This window comes from Myotis yumanensis, unplaced genomic scaffold (genome assembly GCF_028538775.1).
Source record: "Myotis yumanensis isolate MYYU_CA2020_CCGP unplaced genomic scaffold, mMyoYum1.0.hap1 SCAF_15, whole genome shotgun sequence".
NCBI lineage: Eukaryota > Metazoa > Chordata > Mammalia > Chiroptera > Vespertilionidae > Myotis > Myotis yumanensis.
Genome location: NW_027223766.1, coordinates 21,513,524 through 21,535,123, shown reverse-complemented (window position 1 = coordinate 21,535,123; position 21,600 = coordinate 21,513,524). Strand labels below are relative to the sequence as shown.

Sequence of the window (21,600 nt, the reverse complement as noted above, 5' to 3'; positions counted from 1 at the left end):
TAATTTGACCATTTGTAAAGTATATTCTTACTTATTGTGGAACATGAAAAATAAAATGAAAGTAGTGAAAGCAAAGAGTCTTATAATGTGTTAAACACAAGTGGTTTTTAGAGTGTGGTTCTTGGACCAGCACTATTAGGATTTCCTGTGAACTTGTTAGAACTGCAAGCTCACAGGTTTGTTCAGCTTCTGAGTTTGGGGACTCAGTAGTGTTTCCACAAGCCATCCAGGTGATTCTGGTGTTGCTGAAGTTTGAGAACCTCTGAGTTACACAAAGATGGTACAAACACACTGATGCATTTAATTGAAAGAAGTTTTATAGGTAAATATATTTGGTTAATAAACATGAAAACATCACGTAGTTTAACTTTTGTTCAAGGGGATTCTGCTTTATAAGAAGAAATTAATCAGTGTTAATGTTTCTTGATGTGGAAAGTTATACTGAACATGAGAATATGATACCGAGGAAGTTTGTGATTCAAAGTATTTTTATTAACACTGAAAATTTAATAGGACTCTTTTCCAATTTCCTTTTCTATTAACCCTACCTGAGCAAATAGTTTTGAAATTGCTACAGTCTCCTTTTAGTCTCTTTGATACCTCATTATCAAAAACTCTTTGAAAGGGCTAGAAAGATATTATTGTAATGTCTTCACCTTAACCAAAATACTGTGGGAAAACAGGGATGTGGAGAGGGCCTTTACTCTCCTGAAATAAATATTTGTAGTTTTTACTTAAAAATGATTTGTGGTGATCATCCCACTATGGTGTGTAGAGATAATAGTAAATCAGTTTTAACTAATTACTTGAATTAGTATTTGAAGAACTTTTTATGGAAATGGTTTACATTATATTAATTTAAATCTTATGTAAATGATGGCATTTTGTTACATTTTTTGTGTGTGTGTGTTGTTTTTTTTTCCAGGAGAGAAATAGAAACAAACAATAATCATATGAAGATGTCCTCTTAGAATTACAACACTAATGATGTAGACTCTGGAAATGCCTAATAAGTCAAAGAAGACATTATTAAAGCTTTTTTTTTTCTGCATAAGGTGACATCTTTGAACTTTTTAACACAGAATTGACTCTTGTAATGATTTTCATCAGCGCATCTGCCCTTATATTCTCACCAAACACACTTGAGAACTGTAACTTCGTCAAGCACTTTCTGTCCTGAAGCTTTTACCAGTATCTGCTGTCTTTTGTAATTATGCATCCTAGCTAAGGCACAGAAGACTGAATGAATGCAAAGATTCATTAACTCTTTGAATTTGTTAAATACTAACAGTTAACTATTAGAAGTGGTTCAATGATGTAAGAGTCACATTGCTTCAACATTTCTTTGTTGTAGTTTTTAAATTGTCGATTTTTAGCTATTTGACAGATTAAAAGCAAAATAATCATGCCATATTTAGTCCTGGAGTTCAAGTCTAAATGTTTATGTGAAGAATTATTGTAGTAAACTTTTAATATGGCAAAGCAACCTTAAGCTCTATTTTAGCCAAATGAAACATAATCTGAGATTATATTAGAACATTTTCCTTGTCTTTAAATTGTTTGGTGTAACAGAATATTGATATGCAGCTTGGTGGATTTCACCAGTTAATGCACATTCTTCTTTCCTCCTTCCCCCAATAATATGTAAACTGAAAAATGTGCATTTGTCTGAGGAATTATTTTGTTTGCTACCACTTAATGAATCTCAAAATTTTGAGTAAATGTACCTCAGTCTAATCAGACTTTTTATGACCTTTATAACTACATTTAAAATCCTTAATTCCTATTTCTGGGTGTTTGCGAGCCTGATTGCTATCATGAAGTAAACATTTATTACTCTAGGTATTCACTAGCTAAATAAACATAGTTCTTGTTTAGCAAGCATATACTGTTCAACTCTTTTCTCCAGCTTTTGCAGTGTCCTGGCATCCTTAAAATACTTTGAAAATATGGCCTTGATCCATGGATTAAATCAGTATCTAAGTGAATGTGTTGATGTTTTATTGATCAGATCTATATAAATGGGAATACAGCATATATCTGGATATTCTTATAGTTATCTTTTTAACATCTTTTTTTTTCATTAGTTACATATCAACATTAATTTTGTGTCTTGAAGCAAATTGATTTTGTATAATTAAACGTGTCATCTGTATTAATTGATCTGATGGCATATGGTTATTAAGATAATGTACTGCCCTTTATATTACTGTTCCAAAAGGAAAAAGCTATGTAGAAAGATATAAGGGTGAAATAAGGGTGAAAATAGCAATACAGTAGATTTGAATACCTTGGTGTTTTGCATTACTGCATTTATGTTTACATCATGTTTAGAAACCTTTTCATTTACATTTACATATTTGATCACTTCAGTTCAAAATTTAGTGGCAGATATTTCTTTGAGTTTTTCATTTATATAATTTTTTTGTACAATGTTTTCTTAAAATGTGCAAATGCTGTATTCAAGTGAAATAAAATACAGTATTTGTAGATAATCGTAGCTATTTCACAGGTCTTTGGTAGTCCCATTGTAGTTATATCAGTGTTTACTGAAGGGAACATTAAAATATTAATGGTATATTACAAATTAAAGACTTTCTTAAAGGAAAGTTGCACCTATTTTACCTTTTTAAGAGTAAGCCATGAAATCTTATCTTGTGACATGTCTCTTAACTATTTATAATAAAAATTGGCATTTGGGTATAGTAACCGCCGCAATGTTCTACATCCCTAAGATTATATAGGTAGGACATGTCAAAGATGACTGTAGTCACTCTGGAGGTCCTATTAGAGAACTGTAAAGGGAGACCTCATAGAAAGGATATGAGTCCTCACTCTGAGGTTCACTTTTTCTGGTGCTTTATTAGCAACTCTGAATATTTTTATAAAACTAGTTACATTATAAATGGATTGAGTGTTTGATTTACATTTGGTTTTTATGTAAGAAGTGTCACAGAAACACGCAGCAAGCGGGCTGATTGCAACGGCAGACTCGGAAACGTCTAATGTAATTGAGTAGTCTGCTCATCGTGAGGTGTACATCCCAGTGCCTTTAACCTGGATTTCTAATATCAAGTGAAATGGGTGCAGCATTCCTTTGGAAATAAAAACTTTATCTTTTCAATCGGTAATTATTTTTTCCATTTTACGATTTCTTCAGAGCACCTACTTTCTCTTCCTCCTTGGTCTGTCAATATATTGCAAAATGTTTTCCCTCTAAATGAAATGATCACAGGTTGTCTAAATAGCACAACTAACTGAATGTTTAACTGTAGCGACCAAAAAGGAGAGAACCTGGGCTCCACAGCAGGAAACACATAATCAAATGTTTGAATAATCACAAATTAAGACATGCCCAGGAAATTTCTTGCTTAATATTTTTCCAAGATTTGGTTTGAATGTTTCTTATTAAAGTTATCTTAAGTGAGTATTTTATTTTGGAAGGTATAATAGTTTGTATATTTAACAGTAAGGGGGAAAATGTAACCAAAATTAGTATTCTGTCTCTATACTTATTGGTACTTGAAGATTCCTTTCAAAAGAAATCCCAGCGTTTTCATAATTTCAGTACTTAATTCCTCATTTTAACTTGTGATCTTTCTAATTCAAAAGCTGTTCTCTTTTTGAATACCATGCATGGAGGTTAAGCTGATGATAAAATGGTTTGCAATAAAAAAGAGTCAGCTTAAGTCATTTAATCATTTCAAGTGCTTTCTGCATCCTATAAAAAGTTTGAGACATTTAAGAGAATTGTGTTTTCATTAAGTTTTGCATATCTTTTGTTATGCCATGTAAATTCCCTTTTTCGTATGATTACAGAAAGGTTATGATAAAATGATTATTAGTTCATTTATATTCACTTGTAGCAATTACATGAGAATTTGAATTTTGTCATGTTTGGGTTTGTTCATTCCCGGGAATGATGGTACAGATAGGTGAGCTTTTCTGTTATGGTACCCAAACTCACCATTTGGTCCTCTTTAATCTTTGAGGGTTTCAATAAAAATTGTTCACTCGTATCTGTGTTCTTTCCTTTTATCTTTATAAATATATACTGTCTGCTGGGAAACACAACATTGTTGTCGACACTGTCCTGGGTTTCCTGATTGACAGATCTTTCAAGCACAGAGAGATTATAGCACTCATTTTAGCTGGGCACTTAAATTAAGTGGGAGAATTAGAGAAAGGGAGGTTAACCATTTATCGTAATCATTGCCCATTTAAGTGATTTTATTGAATACCATGACGAAACTTAGAGGAAAAGAGAAAGAGGCCTGTTTATGTTCATGTAAGAGGAGGAAGTAGTGTCACCAGCTAAGAACCTTGATCCTCCATTCTTGGTACCAAGGAATGCTTTTCTAATGATCTGTACATTATCCCTTGGGTAGATAGAGCTTATGTCAGTAGGATTATGGTGACTCTGGATGATACATTTATCATTTCAGGGTTATCTAAGGTACTTGTTCTGATGGGGGAAAACCAGAATTCAGGTTTGTGATGTCAATACCTGCTGGAAGCATACAACACTGTTGGCTGTGACCAAGGCAGAGTTTTCTGGAACCACCCCAAGTGTCCTACATTGCAGTATCATCAGAAGCCTCCTTTTTACTGATCAGTGAATGGGAGGGTTTGTATGTCATCAGTACACTTGTATTTGAGATCATACTTCTTACTGACTTAGCTTTATCTTAATTAGGGGTACTAGATATAATACTTAACTGATGAATTCAAGCTTGTTTGCTTTCAGATCACCATACTTACCATTGCATAATCTTTTTTTTTTTTTAATATATTTTATTGATTTTTTACAGAGAGGAAGGGAGAGGGATAGAGAGTTAGAAACATCGATGAGAGAGACACATCGATCAGCTGCCTCCTGCACACTCCCTTCCGGGGATGTGCCTGCAACCAAGGTACATGCCCTTGACCGGAATCGAACCTGGGACCTTTCAGTCCGCAGGCCGACGCTCTATCCACTGAGCCAAACCGGTTAGGGCCCATTGCATAATCTTGATGTACATGTAGTCTTTCCCCAGTCCTCTTCGTGCAATGGAGAGAAGCAGAACTCGCCTATATATCACCTAGTAGTGACAGTTTAAATAGTTTATAAATAGTGAACTAAATTCAGTTTGTCTACCTATAATTTGTTAACCTGTACAACATTGGTACTAAATATAAATTGTTTCTGTAAAACTTAGTATGCAAGGAAAATGGATGCAGAGAGTTTATAACACTGGTAGGTTCCGCATTCCTTTCTGCTATCCCACTTCCAAAGAATACATATAATACACTTAGATATTTAGATATTCAAGTGCCATTTTAAAATATGGGAGCCCTAGCTGGATGGCTCAGTTAGTTGGAGCATCATCTGCACCAAAGAGTTGCAGGTTCAATCCCTGTCGGGGCCAGTAAGGGAGGCAGCCGATTGCTGTTTCTCTTTAACACTCCGGTGTGGGGTGAATTTCCCGCCAAAATATAAGATGGCGCGGGCAATTATTTAGGTTTCCCGCGCAAAATCAGGGATTTTTATGATACCTATTACCCCAATGGGTATGAAACGGTTCGCATACGCAGGTAGGTATCTTTGTGAACGGCAAACAAACAAATATTTGGTAATACGCAGTTACAATCGGCCCGAGTTTACACGTTTCCCGCACTCCACCGCAAATCTATATGAACCGAGTTAAGACGGCTCCCGCGGAGTCCGCGCAATTCACGCGAGCCGACTTAACTCGTTTCCCCCACTCCAAGTGTTAACATTGATGTTTCTCTCTCTCATCCTCAGGTGAGGATTAAAAAACATATGTTTTTAAAAAAGGATATTTCTGACACCTCATAACCAGAGTGGAATTATACTGTGTCAGGAAAGAGCTTAAATTCAGCAGTAGAAAGACCAGACTTCCATCTAACTGGTAGAATGATACTGAACAGACCATTTCCTTTGTCGTTAGTGCACTTAGTAAATTCCAGGACATTGGTGTAGAATGCATCTAAGGTTCTTTGCCATTTTGAGAGGCTATGACCTACTCTAGCAATGGCAAATGGTTCTTTTGAAAGTATGTTTGGAAGGCAATATAATTTGTAATATTCATCCTTTATTTTCAGAGTGTAGGTAATGAATACCTCAGATTGTATTTTATTCAATATGTTCAAATGTGACCACTACTTCCCTTAAGTGAATTTTGAAGTCTAGTGGTACAAAATCTCCATCTTTTCCACTGTGCTGGGTAAAAGAAGCAAGAGTATGTGTGTCCCAGAGAACTCCAAGCTTTTTTCTGTTCTGCCACTTTACATTATACTTGATTTTTTTTTTTTAATGGATTTTGTTTTTTAGAACAGAGCTGCAGAAAAAATTGGGAAGACAGTACAGAAGTTCCCATATACCCTGCACCCAGCTTCCCCTGTTAACATCTTACATTAGTATGATACATTTGTTACAGTTAAGGAGCCAATATTGACCCACTTTTTCAATAAAGATTTTAAAGTTTTTACCTAGTGTCTTTTTTCTGGTCCAGGATGCCACATAACTATTAGTTGTTAAGTCTCCTTGGGTTCCTCTTGGCTGTGATGGTTTCTCAGACTTGTTTTTGATGACAATATTGAGGAGTTCAGTTTACATGTTTTACAGAACGTTCCTCCTTTGGAATTTATCTTGTGTTTTTATAATGACTTAAATTTTTTATTGATTGATTTGAGAGAGAAGCATTGATTTGTTGTTCCAATTATTTATACATTTTTGGTTGATTCTTATATATGCCCTGACTGAGGACCAAATCTACAACCTTGGGGTATCGAGACAACTGAGCCACATGGCAGGGTCGTTGCGTTTTATGATTAGACTGTGATTATCGAGTTTTGGGGAGGAAGACCACATAAATGAAGTGCCGTTTCTATCGCATCATTATGAAGGCCATGGCCTGTTGATACTGACCTTGATCACCTGGCTGAGATAGTGTCATTTTCTCCATTCTAAAGCTACTTCCTCCCCCCCCCCCCCCCCCCGCCCCCTTCCTCCTCTTCATACTGTACTCCTTGGAAGGAGGTCACAGCCCACCTTTGAGTGGCTAACTATGCTCCCATTTACCCTTGTGTTTTGAAAGAGGAAATGGGAATCTATTTTATTACTACTTAGCCTCATGTCAACAGGCTTGTGAGTGAATATATTTTCTTTTTGTATATTTTTAGAATTCCCACTCTCTTTCCCCGTCCCCATTTTTCAATAGAACAATTATATATTGGAAGAATTCTAATGAATACTCACACCTACTCCCTGAATGCTAATTGTGTGCAAAGCAGAGCGATGATTTTATTATTTTTTTTTATTTTTTTACAGTTTACTGCCCTACTGCCTGGTACAATTAAGTTTTCAAATATTTATTTCAATTAGCCAATTAGTCTGAAATAAAGTTTATTTTTATTATTATTTTTAACTTTAGTAGTCCTAGGTTATAGACAACAAATGATGTTAATTAAATTTCTGCAATTAGCCTTTGAGTAACTTTACACTAGTTTTGTCAAAGAGGCAAAAATACAAATTATTTACCTTTTATATGAGGCCTAATAAAATTAATTTTTAATTACAGTCCTTCAGATGTTTGAAGGAAACTTCTCTTTGTTTACTTTCAGAATAACTTTCAGGCCATACTTAGAGAATTTCAACTAAAAAGAATTTTTGTCTTTCTTTTTACACTAAGCAACAAATGTATCAAATATGGTTAACTTTTTTCCAGAGTGATGATTTTAATAAAGGATTGAAGGTGTGTTAAAGAGAAGATTTAGATTATGTCAAAATATCTTTTATTTTGTATTTTTATGATGCAGGAAAATCATTTTTAATTGAATTTATTGGGGTGACATTGGTTCACAAAATCATACAGGTTTTATAAGTGTACAACTCAAGGAAACATTATCTGCACACTGCATCATGTGCTCACCACCCCAAGCAAAGTCTTTGTCCCCATCCCCTGCCCCTTTGCCAACCTCCCACCCCCATTTCCCTCTGGCTATCACCACATATTGGCATATATATATTTTTTAATGGAATGCTTTTGAAGCTCTTCTTAGGCTCTGGCCAAGAACATAGACTTTGGTGTCAGATAAATCTGTCTTGGAATCCTGGGTCCACTAAACTAGCTTTGAGCCTAGATTTCCTCATGGACTAAAAAATCCTATATAATAAAAGCCTAATATGCTAAGTGTCTGGTTGGCTGGTCAGCCAGTCAACCAATCAAAGTGTAATATGTTAATGATATGCTAAGGCTGCTCAACCACTCGCTATGATGTGCACTGACCACCAGGGGGCAGACGCTCTAATCTGTAGGTTAGCTTGCTGCTGGGGTCTGGCCAATCGGGATTGAGTGAGACCGGTTGGACACGCCCTGGAGCCCTCCCACAGTCCCTCCCCAGCTGGCCAACCTCCCGCGTGGCCCCTTGGCCCCAATCGTGCACAGGTGGGGTCCCTCAGCCTGGCCTGCACCCTCTCGTAATCAGGGCTGAGGGGCCCCCTCCCCCGAGTGCACAAATTTTGTGATCCGAGCCTCTAGTATATGTATAATAAAGCTTACTTCAGAAAGATTAAGTGAACTAGTATAAAGTGCTTATTAGCACAATCCTGGGCCTATGGCAAGCAAGCCCTTAATGTTAACTTCTCACATGTTAACTATCCTCTTTTTTCTTATGGAGAATTTAGAATTTATTGATTGCCATTGAAGATTTCTTAGGATAATCTTCACTGCTTTGAAGGTTGTAGAAAGTTTATTTCTTTCAGTTCATATTACATCATTGAGATCCTGAGACCAGTCACTGCCTGAATAAAACTTAGTTGAATTACTGTTTATCTTTATTTTTGCAACTTTTGGTTTCTAGAGTTTTCAGTGATTGCAAGCCATGCTTTTGTTAAGTAAAATGTGACAACATAGAGTTAGTTTATCCTGCTAGAGCAGAGCAGATGGCAGAACTAAAGACCAATTAGACAAAAAGGAAAGCAAAAGTGGGATAATAACATGAAAACCTATGAACAATAGAAGACAGGTGAAAGATGAAAATTGGATCAGACGTGTTTTTGTTTTGCTTGTTATAAATGCCCATTGATATGGATTTCATGTACGTATGTTAGTAAGTTGTAAGAATTTACTAACAATTCAAATTGTAAGAAATACTTACAATTCAAAATGGAAACACTGATGTGTTACCTAGGTGATACTGTTCAACTTTAGAAGCAAGAGGTATTTGCCATAAAAGAAGATGGCAGCCCTGGCCGGGTAGCTCAGTTGGTTAGAGCACTGTCCCGAAATGCCAACATTGTGGGGCACATACAAGAATCAACCAATGAATGCATAAATATATGGAGCAAAAAATTGTTCTCTCTCTCATCAATAAGTAAAATTTAAAAAAAAAAAAGATGGCAGTTCTAACACTTCTAGTATACAAAAGGAATGTATCTTGAGGTTAAAAGTTTACAAATAAAGCTTCAACATAATATTGTTGCATGCTAACATTAAAACTGTTGTCTCCACCTAGTATATTAAGCTTATTACTTCTGCTTGGGCTTGCTGTATTAACAGGTTCCTCTGTAAAGCACAATTAGTCTTGCATTTCATAGCTATTTTCTAGTTTCCTCATGTTTGTATGCTTACCAACGTTTGTCTATGCATTCTAAACTTATTTATTCCAGTTGTACTTGTTTCTGTTAGTATATTTAAGTACCTAAACTGATAAAATGTGACAGAGTTGTTTCTATGAAGACTAAATTGACTGCTTTGGAAATACCTGATAAAGGTGAGTTTTCTAATTATGTATAGATCATAAAACTAAAAATATACCAGGAAAACCACAAAAATGTAGAAATTTGCACATAGTTTACAACTGTATTTCAGTTCTCTGGGAAATCAGATGATGTATTAGAAGTGAGGAGTGGTTCTTAGAAGAAAGACATCAGTGAACTCGAATTATTAGAATAGATAGCTAGTTATTAATAAAGAAAGGGAGCAGATGGAATCGGACATGACAAGCAGCCATTAGCCAGGCTTACCAAGGGAGGGAGAGGGAAAATTCATTTGCTAGGCACATACGCAGTAGAAGCCAGGGTGGCACACTGGGAGGGAAGCACACGCACCAGTGGAAACCAGATGATGCAGCAGAGCTTTGGGGCATGCTCAGTAGGAACCAAAATGGTGACATGAGGGCGTGGAGTCTAGCCTGGGAAAAGGATGGATTGGATGAGGGTGTTGAAACCCCAGAAGATCCAGGAAAGAGATTGGAATAGGGGGAGGGCTGGGAAAACCCAGAAGTGGGTTAGATAGTTTGAAAGAAAGCCTGCTTGTTCCTGAAAACCAAGAAAATATGTGAAGGATTATCAGGGATCTTGGCACAGATGCTATTAGAGCCTGCCTGCCCTCTACATGCCCAAAGGTGTACTATTTCTCTTCACCCCAATAAATCTTGCCACTATTCTTACACTTCTCCCATGCCTGTGTCCTTTGAAATTCCTTTCTCCTGACACTACAAGAACCCATTTTCACTGGCAACAGAACCAACAGATTCCTCATCAAAGAAGAAGTCGTGGGCCTATCAAATGACTGGTGAATTAAGGTATATGCCTTTTTTCTATTAAAATGTTTAAAGTTTGTTTAGATCACATTTTATGAACCCACTCCTTCACTAACAACTGTTCCGTCATGTAACATTGTTCATTTTAAACATTTTAACCTAAATTATTCTTTTCCAAATCCAAAAACTTTCTTCCCTCTGCATTTAAGAGGCTAACCATTTTTTTGCATGTGGCTGTGTGTGTACATGTGTAACAAAAGTATTTATGCCAATGTCGGAAAGGAAAAATTATCCTCAAGTTCTCTGGCTTCATTAATAAAGTAACACAAGACAGATTATCAAGAGAAAAATTAAATTTTGATAACATGCATACTGATAGATCCTCCCTTCTCCCAACTGGTCAGCGGAGTATGACATAACCTACAGCCCAGAAATACCTGAGTGACTAACCATGTACCTTATATGGATTATACATTGAATCACTAATCAACACCTGCCAAATGCCCAAACATGGCACGCCAGTAACTTTTGCTGGCACGCGAAACCCTCTCTTATAATCTTCCATTTACAATTTTTTTCTTAATATTGACTTTTTTATAATTTTTCAGATAAATTCAGTGTAGGTGCATCTTAGATAAATAATTTTACATAACATGTATACATTAAAAAATAAATGTATTTTTCATCATCATATACTGTGTTTTTGTCGCTCGAATGAATTTTATTATTTCTTCAAGGTTCTTCAATACGTACACCTTAAGAGATCTCAAGTTAGGCGTAACATGTTCTCAAAAAATTAGGGTTGGCACCCAGAAGAATTTTGAGTCAGATTTTGCTGGTTTTGGCACGCACTCACAGGTTGCCCACCCCTGCCCTAAGCCCTTGTCCCTAGTACCGGAGTGCCTAACTGTGTACCTTAAATGGACCATACGTTAAGCCACCAATCAGCGCGTGCCAAGTACACTAAGTTCCCATTCCTCCCCTCAAAAGGTGTGCTCCCATCTGCATGGGTTGCTGTCCTCCCCTTGCAAGACAGCTCCGCAGGTCTTTTCCCCCTAATAAAGCCTGTAATCCTGGTTTTCGGCTCCCGACTGGTCTTTCACACACCTCCTGTAGCTATGGAAGAGACTCAGGAAAAGAGTGGTTCACCAAAATGGTGGAAGCCATGACCTTGAAATACATCCTTCAGCTAAAGATGGGGGTGGAAAGTCAGTGATGGGAGGTTACCAAGAAAAGTATAGTGAACAAGGCTAAGGGAAACTTCCATTTGTGAGGGTGTTTCCCTCTAGTTGTCATAGATTCTCCTGATTTATTAATGAAATTAACACCCATAAATGCCATATTTATAATATATACATATAATATGACATGTGTAGTATCAATCATCCCAAATTTATTACGTTGGGCTGTGGTTCTTGAGCTTTTAAGTCTCAGGACCCAGCTCCACAAAAATTATGACAGAACCCAAAAAGCTTTTTTTCATGTGGGTTATGTCTATTGATATTTACCATCTTGGAAACTAAAACTGAACATTTTTTTAAAATTAAATCTTTATTGTTCAGATTATTAACAGTTGTTCCTCTCCCCCCCCCCCATAACTCCCCTCCACCCAGTTCCCACCCCACCATCTGCCCTCACTCCCCACCCACTGTCCTCATCCATAGGTGTACAATTTTTTGTCCAGTCTCTTCCCGCATCCCCCCAAGAATAGTCAGTCCACTCCCTTTCTATGCCCCTGATTCTATTATAATCACCAGCTTATTCTGTTCATCAGATTATTTATTCACTTGATTTTTAGATTCACTTGTTGATAGATGTGTATTTGTTGTTCATAATTTGTATCTTTACCTTTTTCTTCTTCCTTTTCTTAAAGGATATCTTTCAGCATTTCATATAATACTGGTTTGGTGGTGATGAACTCCTTTAGCTTTTTCTTATCTGTGAAGCTCTTTATCTGACCTTCAATTCTGAATGATAGCTTTGCTGGATAAAGTAATCTTGGTTGTAGGTTCTTGGTATTCATCACTTTGAATATTTCTTGCCACTCCCTTCTGGCCTGCAAAGTTTCTGTTGAGAAATCAGCTGACAGTCTTATGGGTACTCCCTTGTAGGTAACTGACTTTCTTTCTCTTGCTGCTTTTAAGATTCTCTGAAAACTGAACATTTTAAAAGCTCTTGTTGTTTCATGAAATAGCACTTGGCTTTTCATGTTTCTCATTCAAATGGTTGCACTGTCCCTTGGCAGTAATCCTCTGGAAAACTGGACTGTACCCTCAAGAGAATGCAAGTGCAGTCTTACTGTGCCTTTGAACATAAACTTGGCTTTGCAGACTGCCTTGGGGAACCTCTCCTCTGGGACATACGTTGTTGATGGACTTTTGGGTGTTCAGTCCTCTGTGTAAATGGATATCCTTAAGAAGATCTTTGCCCGGTTTGGCTCAGTGGATAGAGCATCGGCCTGCGGACTGAAGGGTCCCAGGTTTGATTCCAGTCAAGGGCATGTACCTTGGTTGCAGACATCCCCAGTAGGGGGCATGCAGGAAGCAGCTGATCAATGTTTCTCTCTCATCGATGTTTCTAACTCTCTATCCCTCTCCCTTCCTCTCTGCAAAAATCAATAAAAATATATTTTAGAAAAGAAAAAGAAGAAGATCTTTGAGCCACTTTTTGAGCAGTCAGTCCTGTTCGGCAACTCTCCGCTATACACATGCGACCCCTTCACCTTCCTGCAGACCACAGCAGTCCTTTCATTCTTGGTCTATTAACATAAAGTCAAATGCACGTCTCAAGCAGCATACTCATTATTACAAGGGATCTATTGATTCAGAGCTTTTAGTTATCGCTGAACTTTTTTTTAAAAACTTTATATCATTTCCTTACTTCACTTGGTGCTTTATTGCTTATAAAAATAACAGCATGAATGGTTAAACACTCAAAATTAGTTTTGATTTGTATTTGTGAGAGCTGTTTGTGCAGAAACTTTGCATCTGCAGGGAAATGTTTGCTTTTATCCTTGGTCTTCCTTACCTGTCCTAATCCGCACCCTCCCAGTCAGCTTTCTCTCACTTTCTTTTTCTCCACTTATAGCCTCATTGAAACTTTCTTTAATATGACCTTTTCTCCTTCTGATTCAAACTGGCCTCGCCCAGCACCCTCACTCCTGCCCCCCCCTCCCTTGCATGTCCACTCCCTTAATTATCAAGCCCTCAAGACAATGGTCTGCAATCAGATAATCTTAGGGACAAAGCCTCAGGTCTGTTGACCACAGAGACAGAGTTTTGGTCTAACTAGAGATAACTCCTAGGCCTCAGTTGTGTTTCAACTCCGGGCCCAGAAAAGCAGCAAAACCAGACAAAGTGATGCCATGCCATGGCTGGCATCAGGGCCAGATGCAATGATCATCTACCCTCTACCCTAGCACTGACCCATCAGGAGAGACCATGACTCTAACAATAGTAGTCACAATGATTAATGATTCCCCCCCTACCTAACCCATCCCCTCGAAGCCATAGGAGAACCAGGTCGTTAGGCATTAGCTCACCTGTGTCTCTGGGCGTGGGCCATCTCTTAGAAATAACCCCTTACTTTCTTTGCTTCAAGCTCCTGTTCATGTCTTATTGGGCTTTTATGGGCACAGGCAAATGGGCCCCTTTAGTCTGGTAACAGGCTCTTCTTTTAGAACCACTACTGTAACTTAGCAAGCTCCAAGCAAAGGCAGTGGTGAGGGAAGCAGGGGGAAATTGTCAAGGAATCGGTAACTCCTCCACTTTCCTTGGCTGCTTCTCTTGTCCAGTGCAGCACTCTTCTTTCCCACTTTAGCCAGCCCTATTCCTGCTCAGGTCTCAGCTCACATTGTAACTGGTGAAACTAGGGGGTCCAATTTCCCTGGCACGAGTGGGCGTGGGGGGGCTTTTGTGATATCTTCAGGAAAAGAATTTTCTGAGATTCACATGGAGGGCCAGTGTCCAGAGTTCCCATCCATGCTGGCACTGGGTCTGGCGGAGCATCAGGCTAGTAGTTAAAATTCATTAGTCCATTGTGCGGAACCCACCTGGCCATGGCCCACGTGGGCGAATACAGGGAAATGCACCCCCTACAACAGGAGTTACTGGAAAACAGCAAGCGAGCCAAGAGGGTGAACTCCTTTGTCTAGGAGTTTAAATATTTAGGTTTTGAACCCTTGCAGTGGCCACGCCCATTCTGGCCATTGACTCCCTCCCAGGTGTGACTGACAGGTAAGCATCTTCCCACGTCACTCAGACCTTTCTGGGCATGCATCCAAGCTGCCTCTGTCCAATCCCTTACCCCATTGATCATGGGGAGCAGACGTGGAAAGTGTTAAATTAGCTTGTAGCAAAGCTGTGTAAATGGCAGGCCTATATTATCTAGTCTTCCCTTTATTCCTTTCCGGTTAAATAATAACCAGATTATTGCAATGGTATCCACACCACCTTCTTTCTGCCTTGCTGCACTTCAGCTACACTGGCCTTCCTGCCTTCCCACACTTCAGATTCATTCCCTCCGGGTTTTTCTGTCCTATCTGCCCGTATCAGATATTTGCTCTCGTCTGCATCACTCTGCTAAAATAGCTTTCTCGGAGAGTATGTCCCTGATCACCATATATAAATACTACCACTCTTTCTCTTACCTCCTATTTTCTTCATAGAACTTAGCTAAAATTATGTGTGTATGGCCTTGTCTTTGTAAAGTGTGAGGTTAAGGAACTTTGTCTTCTTGATTGACATAAACATTGCCTGGCATACAAAGTTCTCAGTGACTCCTGGTGGGATGAGTCATGGGCTCCTGGAAACCCCTTCTTAGGTTGTGATGAATGGAGTCATTGCTATTGGTGCTGCAATGGTGACCTCCTTGCTTAGAAACCAGAAACCAGTCTATGAACTGGTGATGCCTAGAGGAGAAAAAAAAATTGGTCCTGCTAATTGTTACTTGAAAAAACAAAAGCTACGTGACTTTCATTTTCTTTACCAAGGGGCAAGCTGACTGCCTGGTAATCTGTCTATGTCATCTTTCATATTCTATTTGGCTACATATTCTATTTCTCCCTTGTAACCTTCAGGTCTGCCTGCCTCCTTCCCTCTCTCCATTCTTCCCTTCCATTTTTTTCTCCCAAACTTGCTGTTCATTCTCCTTTAAACTAGATTTTTTTCCGAGTTGGATAAGGTGGGGCAATAGAGTGTGATTTACCCTGAGATTGTTTAGAGCGCTGGAAAGGAAATGGGAGGGGGGTCCTTTAATTAAGTCTTCCAGGGTCAGATGAAGACGCAGGCTGAGGGGCTATGATTTCCCCAAGGTCCCAGTTAGTGACAGGATGAGGACTTCAAGCCCGTATTTTCTAGTTACCTCTTCAAAGCCACATGCGTCTAAATCGGTGCCCAAACCACTACTTAGTTGTTGACTGACCAAACAAATTACATGACAAAAATCTTCACTCAGAAATATTTGGAGAATTAAGTGAAAATGCTGTTTGACATATTGAAGTCTTCGGTGTGTGAGAGCTTTGCGTTCCCTCCCCCTTCTCTCCTGGCAGTGTATCCTCACTGTGAAAAACTCGTTTCCCTGGTTTGGCTCATGTTTATTTCCTTCTCTGCATTCAACTGTGGATGCTTTTCAAAGCTATTGGCTTTTAGCTCTACCATAACCAAAATTGACTAGAAAGGGGAAAATTAAAAGCTTTCTTGAAAAAAATTACTCTAATTTTTAAAGACTGATGCTTCCTTGTCATTGAAGCATGTATGTCACTTTTCACTTTAGAAATGTAATCACTTCTTTAAATTATAGCAATACCTCTACCATATAGAAAAATGGTCATTATTTATGATGCAGGAGTGATGCTTCCAATTTTAGATAAAGTGAGAAGGATTTAATCTACTGACTTTTATACTATCCAGCTTCATGTGGTTCCTAATTGAATACTTACAAAATAAAACAAATAAAAAAAATTTTTTTTTTAATTACACAAAATGTCAGCAGAGGGAGCTATTGAAGTTTGAGTATACGTATTTCCCATTGTCCTGGTTGAGGTTTTTGCCTTTGTTTCTCTTTTAAACTATAATATTTTGACTTAGACTTTCTCATCTCATTGATATTCCAGAAAAGTTTTATCAGATGCAAAAAATGAGGCATTTTTTATGTCTGCCTCCCTTCAATTCTCTTATCATCCCCAACATTCCTATAACAGTTGTTGGTATAAGAAAAGTAAGGACAACATTACAGTTGTAATTTAAGAAACAAGAGGACTCCATTAGAGCAAAGCTGGGTCATCAGGGTCAGATCCTCTGGAGGACATCGCCTTTAATTGTGTATTTGTCAGGCTTCCTGGAGACCCCTGCAGGGCTTCAAAACGCCTACAGGGCTTACTGTCCTGTGTGATCACTATCACTCAGTTATATGTGGCGGAATAAGAGACCCGAAAGGGTTAAAATTCATAGCATTTAATGAAAAACCCTTCTGGGGGGAGGGCTTGGACTAGATCTGGAGTGTGCATGCATACCTGCATGTGTGAGTATAGCATGCGGGTGGCTGGTTGTGAGGGAAGGGCAGAGGAAGAAGTTTGTTTAGGGCTTCTTCCATAGTCGTCATCAGGTTCCTTCCATGGGTGTGATTGACTCCTGCTCTGACGTCTTTGTCTCTCCCAACCCTACCTGTTGGCCTTGTGCCTCCTAACTGGACCCTCAGCCTTGGAGTTCTCCCCACTCCAAGCTCATCCTCCACACTTCAGCCTTGATCTTCATTTCTACACCACTACATACTCTGAATTCCTCTTCTAGGAATTTCTCCTTTTGTGCATAAGTTCAGTGTGGGTGTGTGGGGATAATCCTTGAAGTATTATTTGTAATAGCAAATTAAAAACAGGAATGGCCCTGGCCAGTGTTTCTCAGTGGTTAGAGTGTCAGCCCATGCACCAAAGGGTTGCTGCTTCGATTCCCAGTCAAGGCACATACTTGGGTTTCAGGTTCGATCCCCAGACCTGGTTGGGGCATGTATAGGAGGCAATTAATCAATGGATCTCTCTCACATTGCTATTTCTCTCTCACTCTTCCTCCCTCCCTCCTTCCCTTTCCACTCTCTAAAAAGCAATGGAAAAAAATATTCTTAGGTGAGGATTCACAAACAAACACGAGGCTGAATCTGTTTATAGAAAAATAAATTGTGAAATGTTTAACAATGAAATACTATATAGCATTAATGCTGATTATAGGAAGATGTTTACATCTTTTCCTAAATTAAAAAATAATTTGGCATATATGATCTATATGATCGGTATTATGAGTTTTAAAATTTAACAAATAATTGAAATGCAAGATTTACACATAATTCTAATACTTAATTTAAAGCATTTTTTTTAAAAAAGGATTTTATGGATAAAGTTTCTGGAAATATACACAAGACATTCATAAAAATGGCTATTTCTGAACAAAAGGTGCTAGACTTGCTGGGTATAGGAGGAGGAAAGAGGAGAGATTTTAATCTTTGCCTTATATCTTTCTTTGATTTGAACTATCTACAAAGAGCTTATACGTAGAATTGCACTAATTGAAATTTAAACAAATAAATGTACTTATCTTCCAGAATTGAATCCCAGCATCAGTGTCTCCCTAAAGCCTTTCTTACCCTTTGGTCTGATTTAGAGAGTGATCCTTTGTGGTCACCAGATTAGAATCCTCTCTCTCTCTGGGAGGCAGCTTCATGCATAGAACCAGTAGGAGTTTTGAGGTCAGGCATCACTGGGTAAAAGTCCCCAACTCAGCCTTTACCTGCTGGGTGATACTGGGCAAGAAATTTAGCCTCCTTTAGCCTGAATTTCTTCACCATGACAGTGGGAATGTTGATGCTATTCTTGCAGGACTGTTGTGAGGGACAGAACGAATTTATGCAAAGGCTCCTAGTCTGATGACCAGCAGATGGGGTGCCCAATGAGAGGTATCAGGTATTTCTTTGAGGATGGAACTTGCTTTCTCCATTCTTCTAACTTTGACAATTTGTTGAATAAGTGCAGTAATGCTCTTACATCAGATGTTTCTTTTGTGGCATGACATCCTTCTCTAGACTTCTGTGTCAAATTGTACCTGTACTATGTTTCATTCTTTTCAAGCTGTGGTCTCAGCTAGCTATTTGTGTTTTTCTTTTTTTTTTAAAATATATTTTATTGATTTTTTACAGAGAGGAAGGGAGAGGGATAGAGAGTTAGAAACATCGATGAGAGAGAAACATCGACCAGCTGCCTCCTGCACATCTCCCACTGGGGATGTGCCTGCAACCCAGGTACATGCCCTTGACCAGAATCGAACCCGGGACCCTCCAGTCCGCAGGCCAACGCTCTATCCACTGAGCCAAACCGGTTTCGGCTCAGCTAGCTATTTGGATGAACAATCTTGATTGTGCTGAATACCAAAACCTGCTGACATGTTTCTAACAGGCCTCTACTGGTTTAGCTCAAGGGGGAACCTGATGGTGACATCCAGCTGCCTTATTAGGAAGAGCACAGTTATGGAACATTCTGAATGAAGATTTGTATTCTCAAATCAGCTCTATAGGCAGTTTCTTCCATTGATGGTGTGAGTTTTGTCTGGTCAGCGTGGAGCAGAAAAGAACAGCCAAGTTGTGCTGCTCCTGAGGGCATCACCAGCCCACATCAGAGAAACTGTGGTCTTGTAATTTTGACAGTGCCATCCCCTCTTAGGAATTACCCCTTTTAATAAGCTTTATTTTGAAATTGTAAGCAGCATTTGTCCTGGAGCAGAGTCTTGTCAATGCAAAATTTTGAATGAATTAATTAATCTCTAAGTTTTGCCCAACTCAGATAATATTCCCACGCATCTAATTTTATGTCATTTTGTTTAATGAGGTATAACCACACATTTTCTTCTCCTTCTTGAGAAGCATTTAGATGGAAGAACCACTGATCAACTTGATTGTTCCATAAAGATATAAATGCTAGTGGCAGAGTTCACTTGTTTAGAAAATGCTTCTGGAAGCTGGGACTGCATTAATATGGTAAGGGGATGCATCCAGGTGAGTGAAATACATGCCAGAAATAGATCCTGTAAGAAGTCAGTGCTGCCTGTCTCCTTCAGTTCTCTTCAGCAACAGGCTAGAAGTGTGCTTGGTTTTAGCTTTCTGTTTCTTTTGATACTTCACTTTTTATTCAGTAACAACAAATGTGTTGTTTCATCTTCCGTTTTTGATCTCTGTTTTAAACCTTGCCCTCCTCCTTTTCCGCCCCCTGTGCCAGGAAGCTAATCTTGATAGCTAAGATTGTTATCCCAGGAAATGAGTCAGTGAAATTGTGTCTGCATAAAAATAGCAGCAGTAGAATCTGTTTTTAATGGAATGCATTGTTCTAGCAAGAGCCCAGCACTAGCAAACAGCTCAGATGATTCTCCCAGATCACCACTGCCCAAATCTTTGCAGATCAAGTCCATGTGCCAAGTTATATACCTGGGAGGAAATGCTCCCTTAAGTACACCTCCAATATGTCTATTTGGAATGGATAAAACATGGTTGATTGGGAGGTAGAGTTTACCTTCCCTTAGAATTGAGAGGTAGAGTTTATCTTCCCCTAGAATTTCGAAGTAGAGTTTATTTTCCTCTAGAATCTGCCCTGTGACTGCTTAACAACAGAAGGCCGTGCAAGTGACATTTGCCTAAATGGATCTAAGCCTAAGAACATCTGGAAGCTTCTGGTTTTACCTTTGGGAGCCCTGAATAGTCGTACAGAAATCTGGCTACTCTGTTGGCGAGACCACCTGCCACCAAATGGAGAGGAAGACCAATCCATCCCAGGAAAGCCTCTGAATGGCTTCAGTCTCACTCCCTCCTCATTACGACTTGGTAAGAGATCTGCCACAAAAACATGTCACATGTGGGGTTGGCTTTGGGGTGGGTAGAAGGTGGAAGGGACTCAGGCGATTGGAAGTGAGGCCAGGAAGGACACCGGTGCTGCTGTCTTTGGACAGACAGTGTTTCCTGACTCCACTGGGGGAGGTGAGGCAGTCAGCATGTCCACCCTTCCCTGGGCCTCCTGGTTCCGTCAGCTTCCCAGCTTTAGCCAGGGGCCCAGGATTTCCACACAGGCAAGGTTTGTGACACACATTCTATCCCAAGGGACAAGGTCAAATACATTTACTTTTTCCTACACAAAAATCAGTTTAGAATCATGTAGATTTTGGATTTGGGACTATAATTTTTTGTACAGTGATTTTCCTCCTTTCCCCCCCTCCCATATCCACTAGCTATCTTTTTTCTTGTTGATGATAGAAGTTTATACCTGATTCACCCAGATGACTGAAATCTTCAAGATTGTAATAGCTTCATCGGTGGTGTGAAATTTGCTTTTTTGTTGTAATGCAATACACTTATGTATTTAATAACTTGGCTTAAAAAACCAGTGTGGGTGAAAAAGGGACCACATACTAAACCTGACAAGCTCAGGGGAGGCCCACATGGTGGGCCTTACAGACTGAGACCAAAAGTAACCGCATAGGATGATCTGAACATAAAAGTGAGTCATGGCAGGAGTCACGTCCTAGGCCTGTGGCTTCCTTGACAAAGGTCATTCTTTACCATAAATGAGCCTGTCTATTATCTTTTGGCATCTAAGATTACATACCTTTGAAATGTCACAGTAATCTTCTTTTTCAGAGTCTGCAAGGGGCCAGAACAGGAGACCACAGGACAGTTTACTGTTCTCTTGTTCCCTGCATACCATCTCTATGTGCTGTAAGTGTTAGCAATCCTGTACGACACACGTAAAGGAAGTGTGTCTCTCCAATTTTATTTTTATTTGATCTCAGAGATTTCCCTGTTTTGCTTTCTCCCGCCCCCTTAATCTACCACCAGTGGATTTCATGTAACCCTCCTTATGTCGCCTCCTTTTATTCTAATGTACAAAATAAGCTGTAAAAATGCCATTCTCTGGAGCATTTCCTCAATCCATTGAGATTTTGCTTCCTTGCCAATTATCATCAGTTTGGCTTAAATAAACTCATCACAATTCTCTATCGGTTTGGACGTTTCCTATGTTGACATCAA

The 21,600-nt window shown here is 38.9% G+C and overlaps 1 protein-coding gene across 6 annotated transcripts in view; it reads left to right on the top strand.

The window, feature by feature from the left end:
- Window positions 1–19,526, top strand: part of YTHDF3 (YTH N6-methyladenosine RNA binding protein F3) — a 60,948-nt gene extending 41,422 nt beyond the window's left edge. For 5 of the 6 annotated variants that reach the window (XM_070392639.1, XM_070392638.1, XM_070392634.1 and 2 more), the window contains one exon: window positions 19,450–19,526. In XM_070392639.1, the coding sequence (XP_070248740.1) occupies window positions 19,450–19,500 (51 nt within the window). In that variant the 3' untranslated portion in view covers window positions 19,501–19,526. Of the gene's footprint in view, window positions 1–925; window positions 4,020–19,449 lie in introns of those variants that run through there. The other variant, XM_070392635.1, reaches the window with a different exon arrangement.
- Window positions 19,527–21,600: the final 2,074 nt, after the last annotated feature.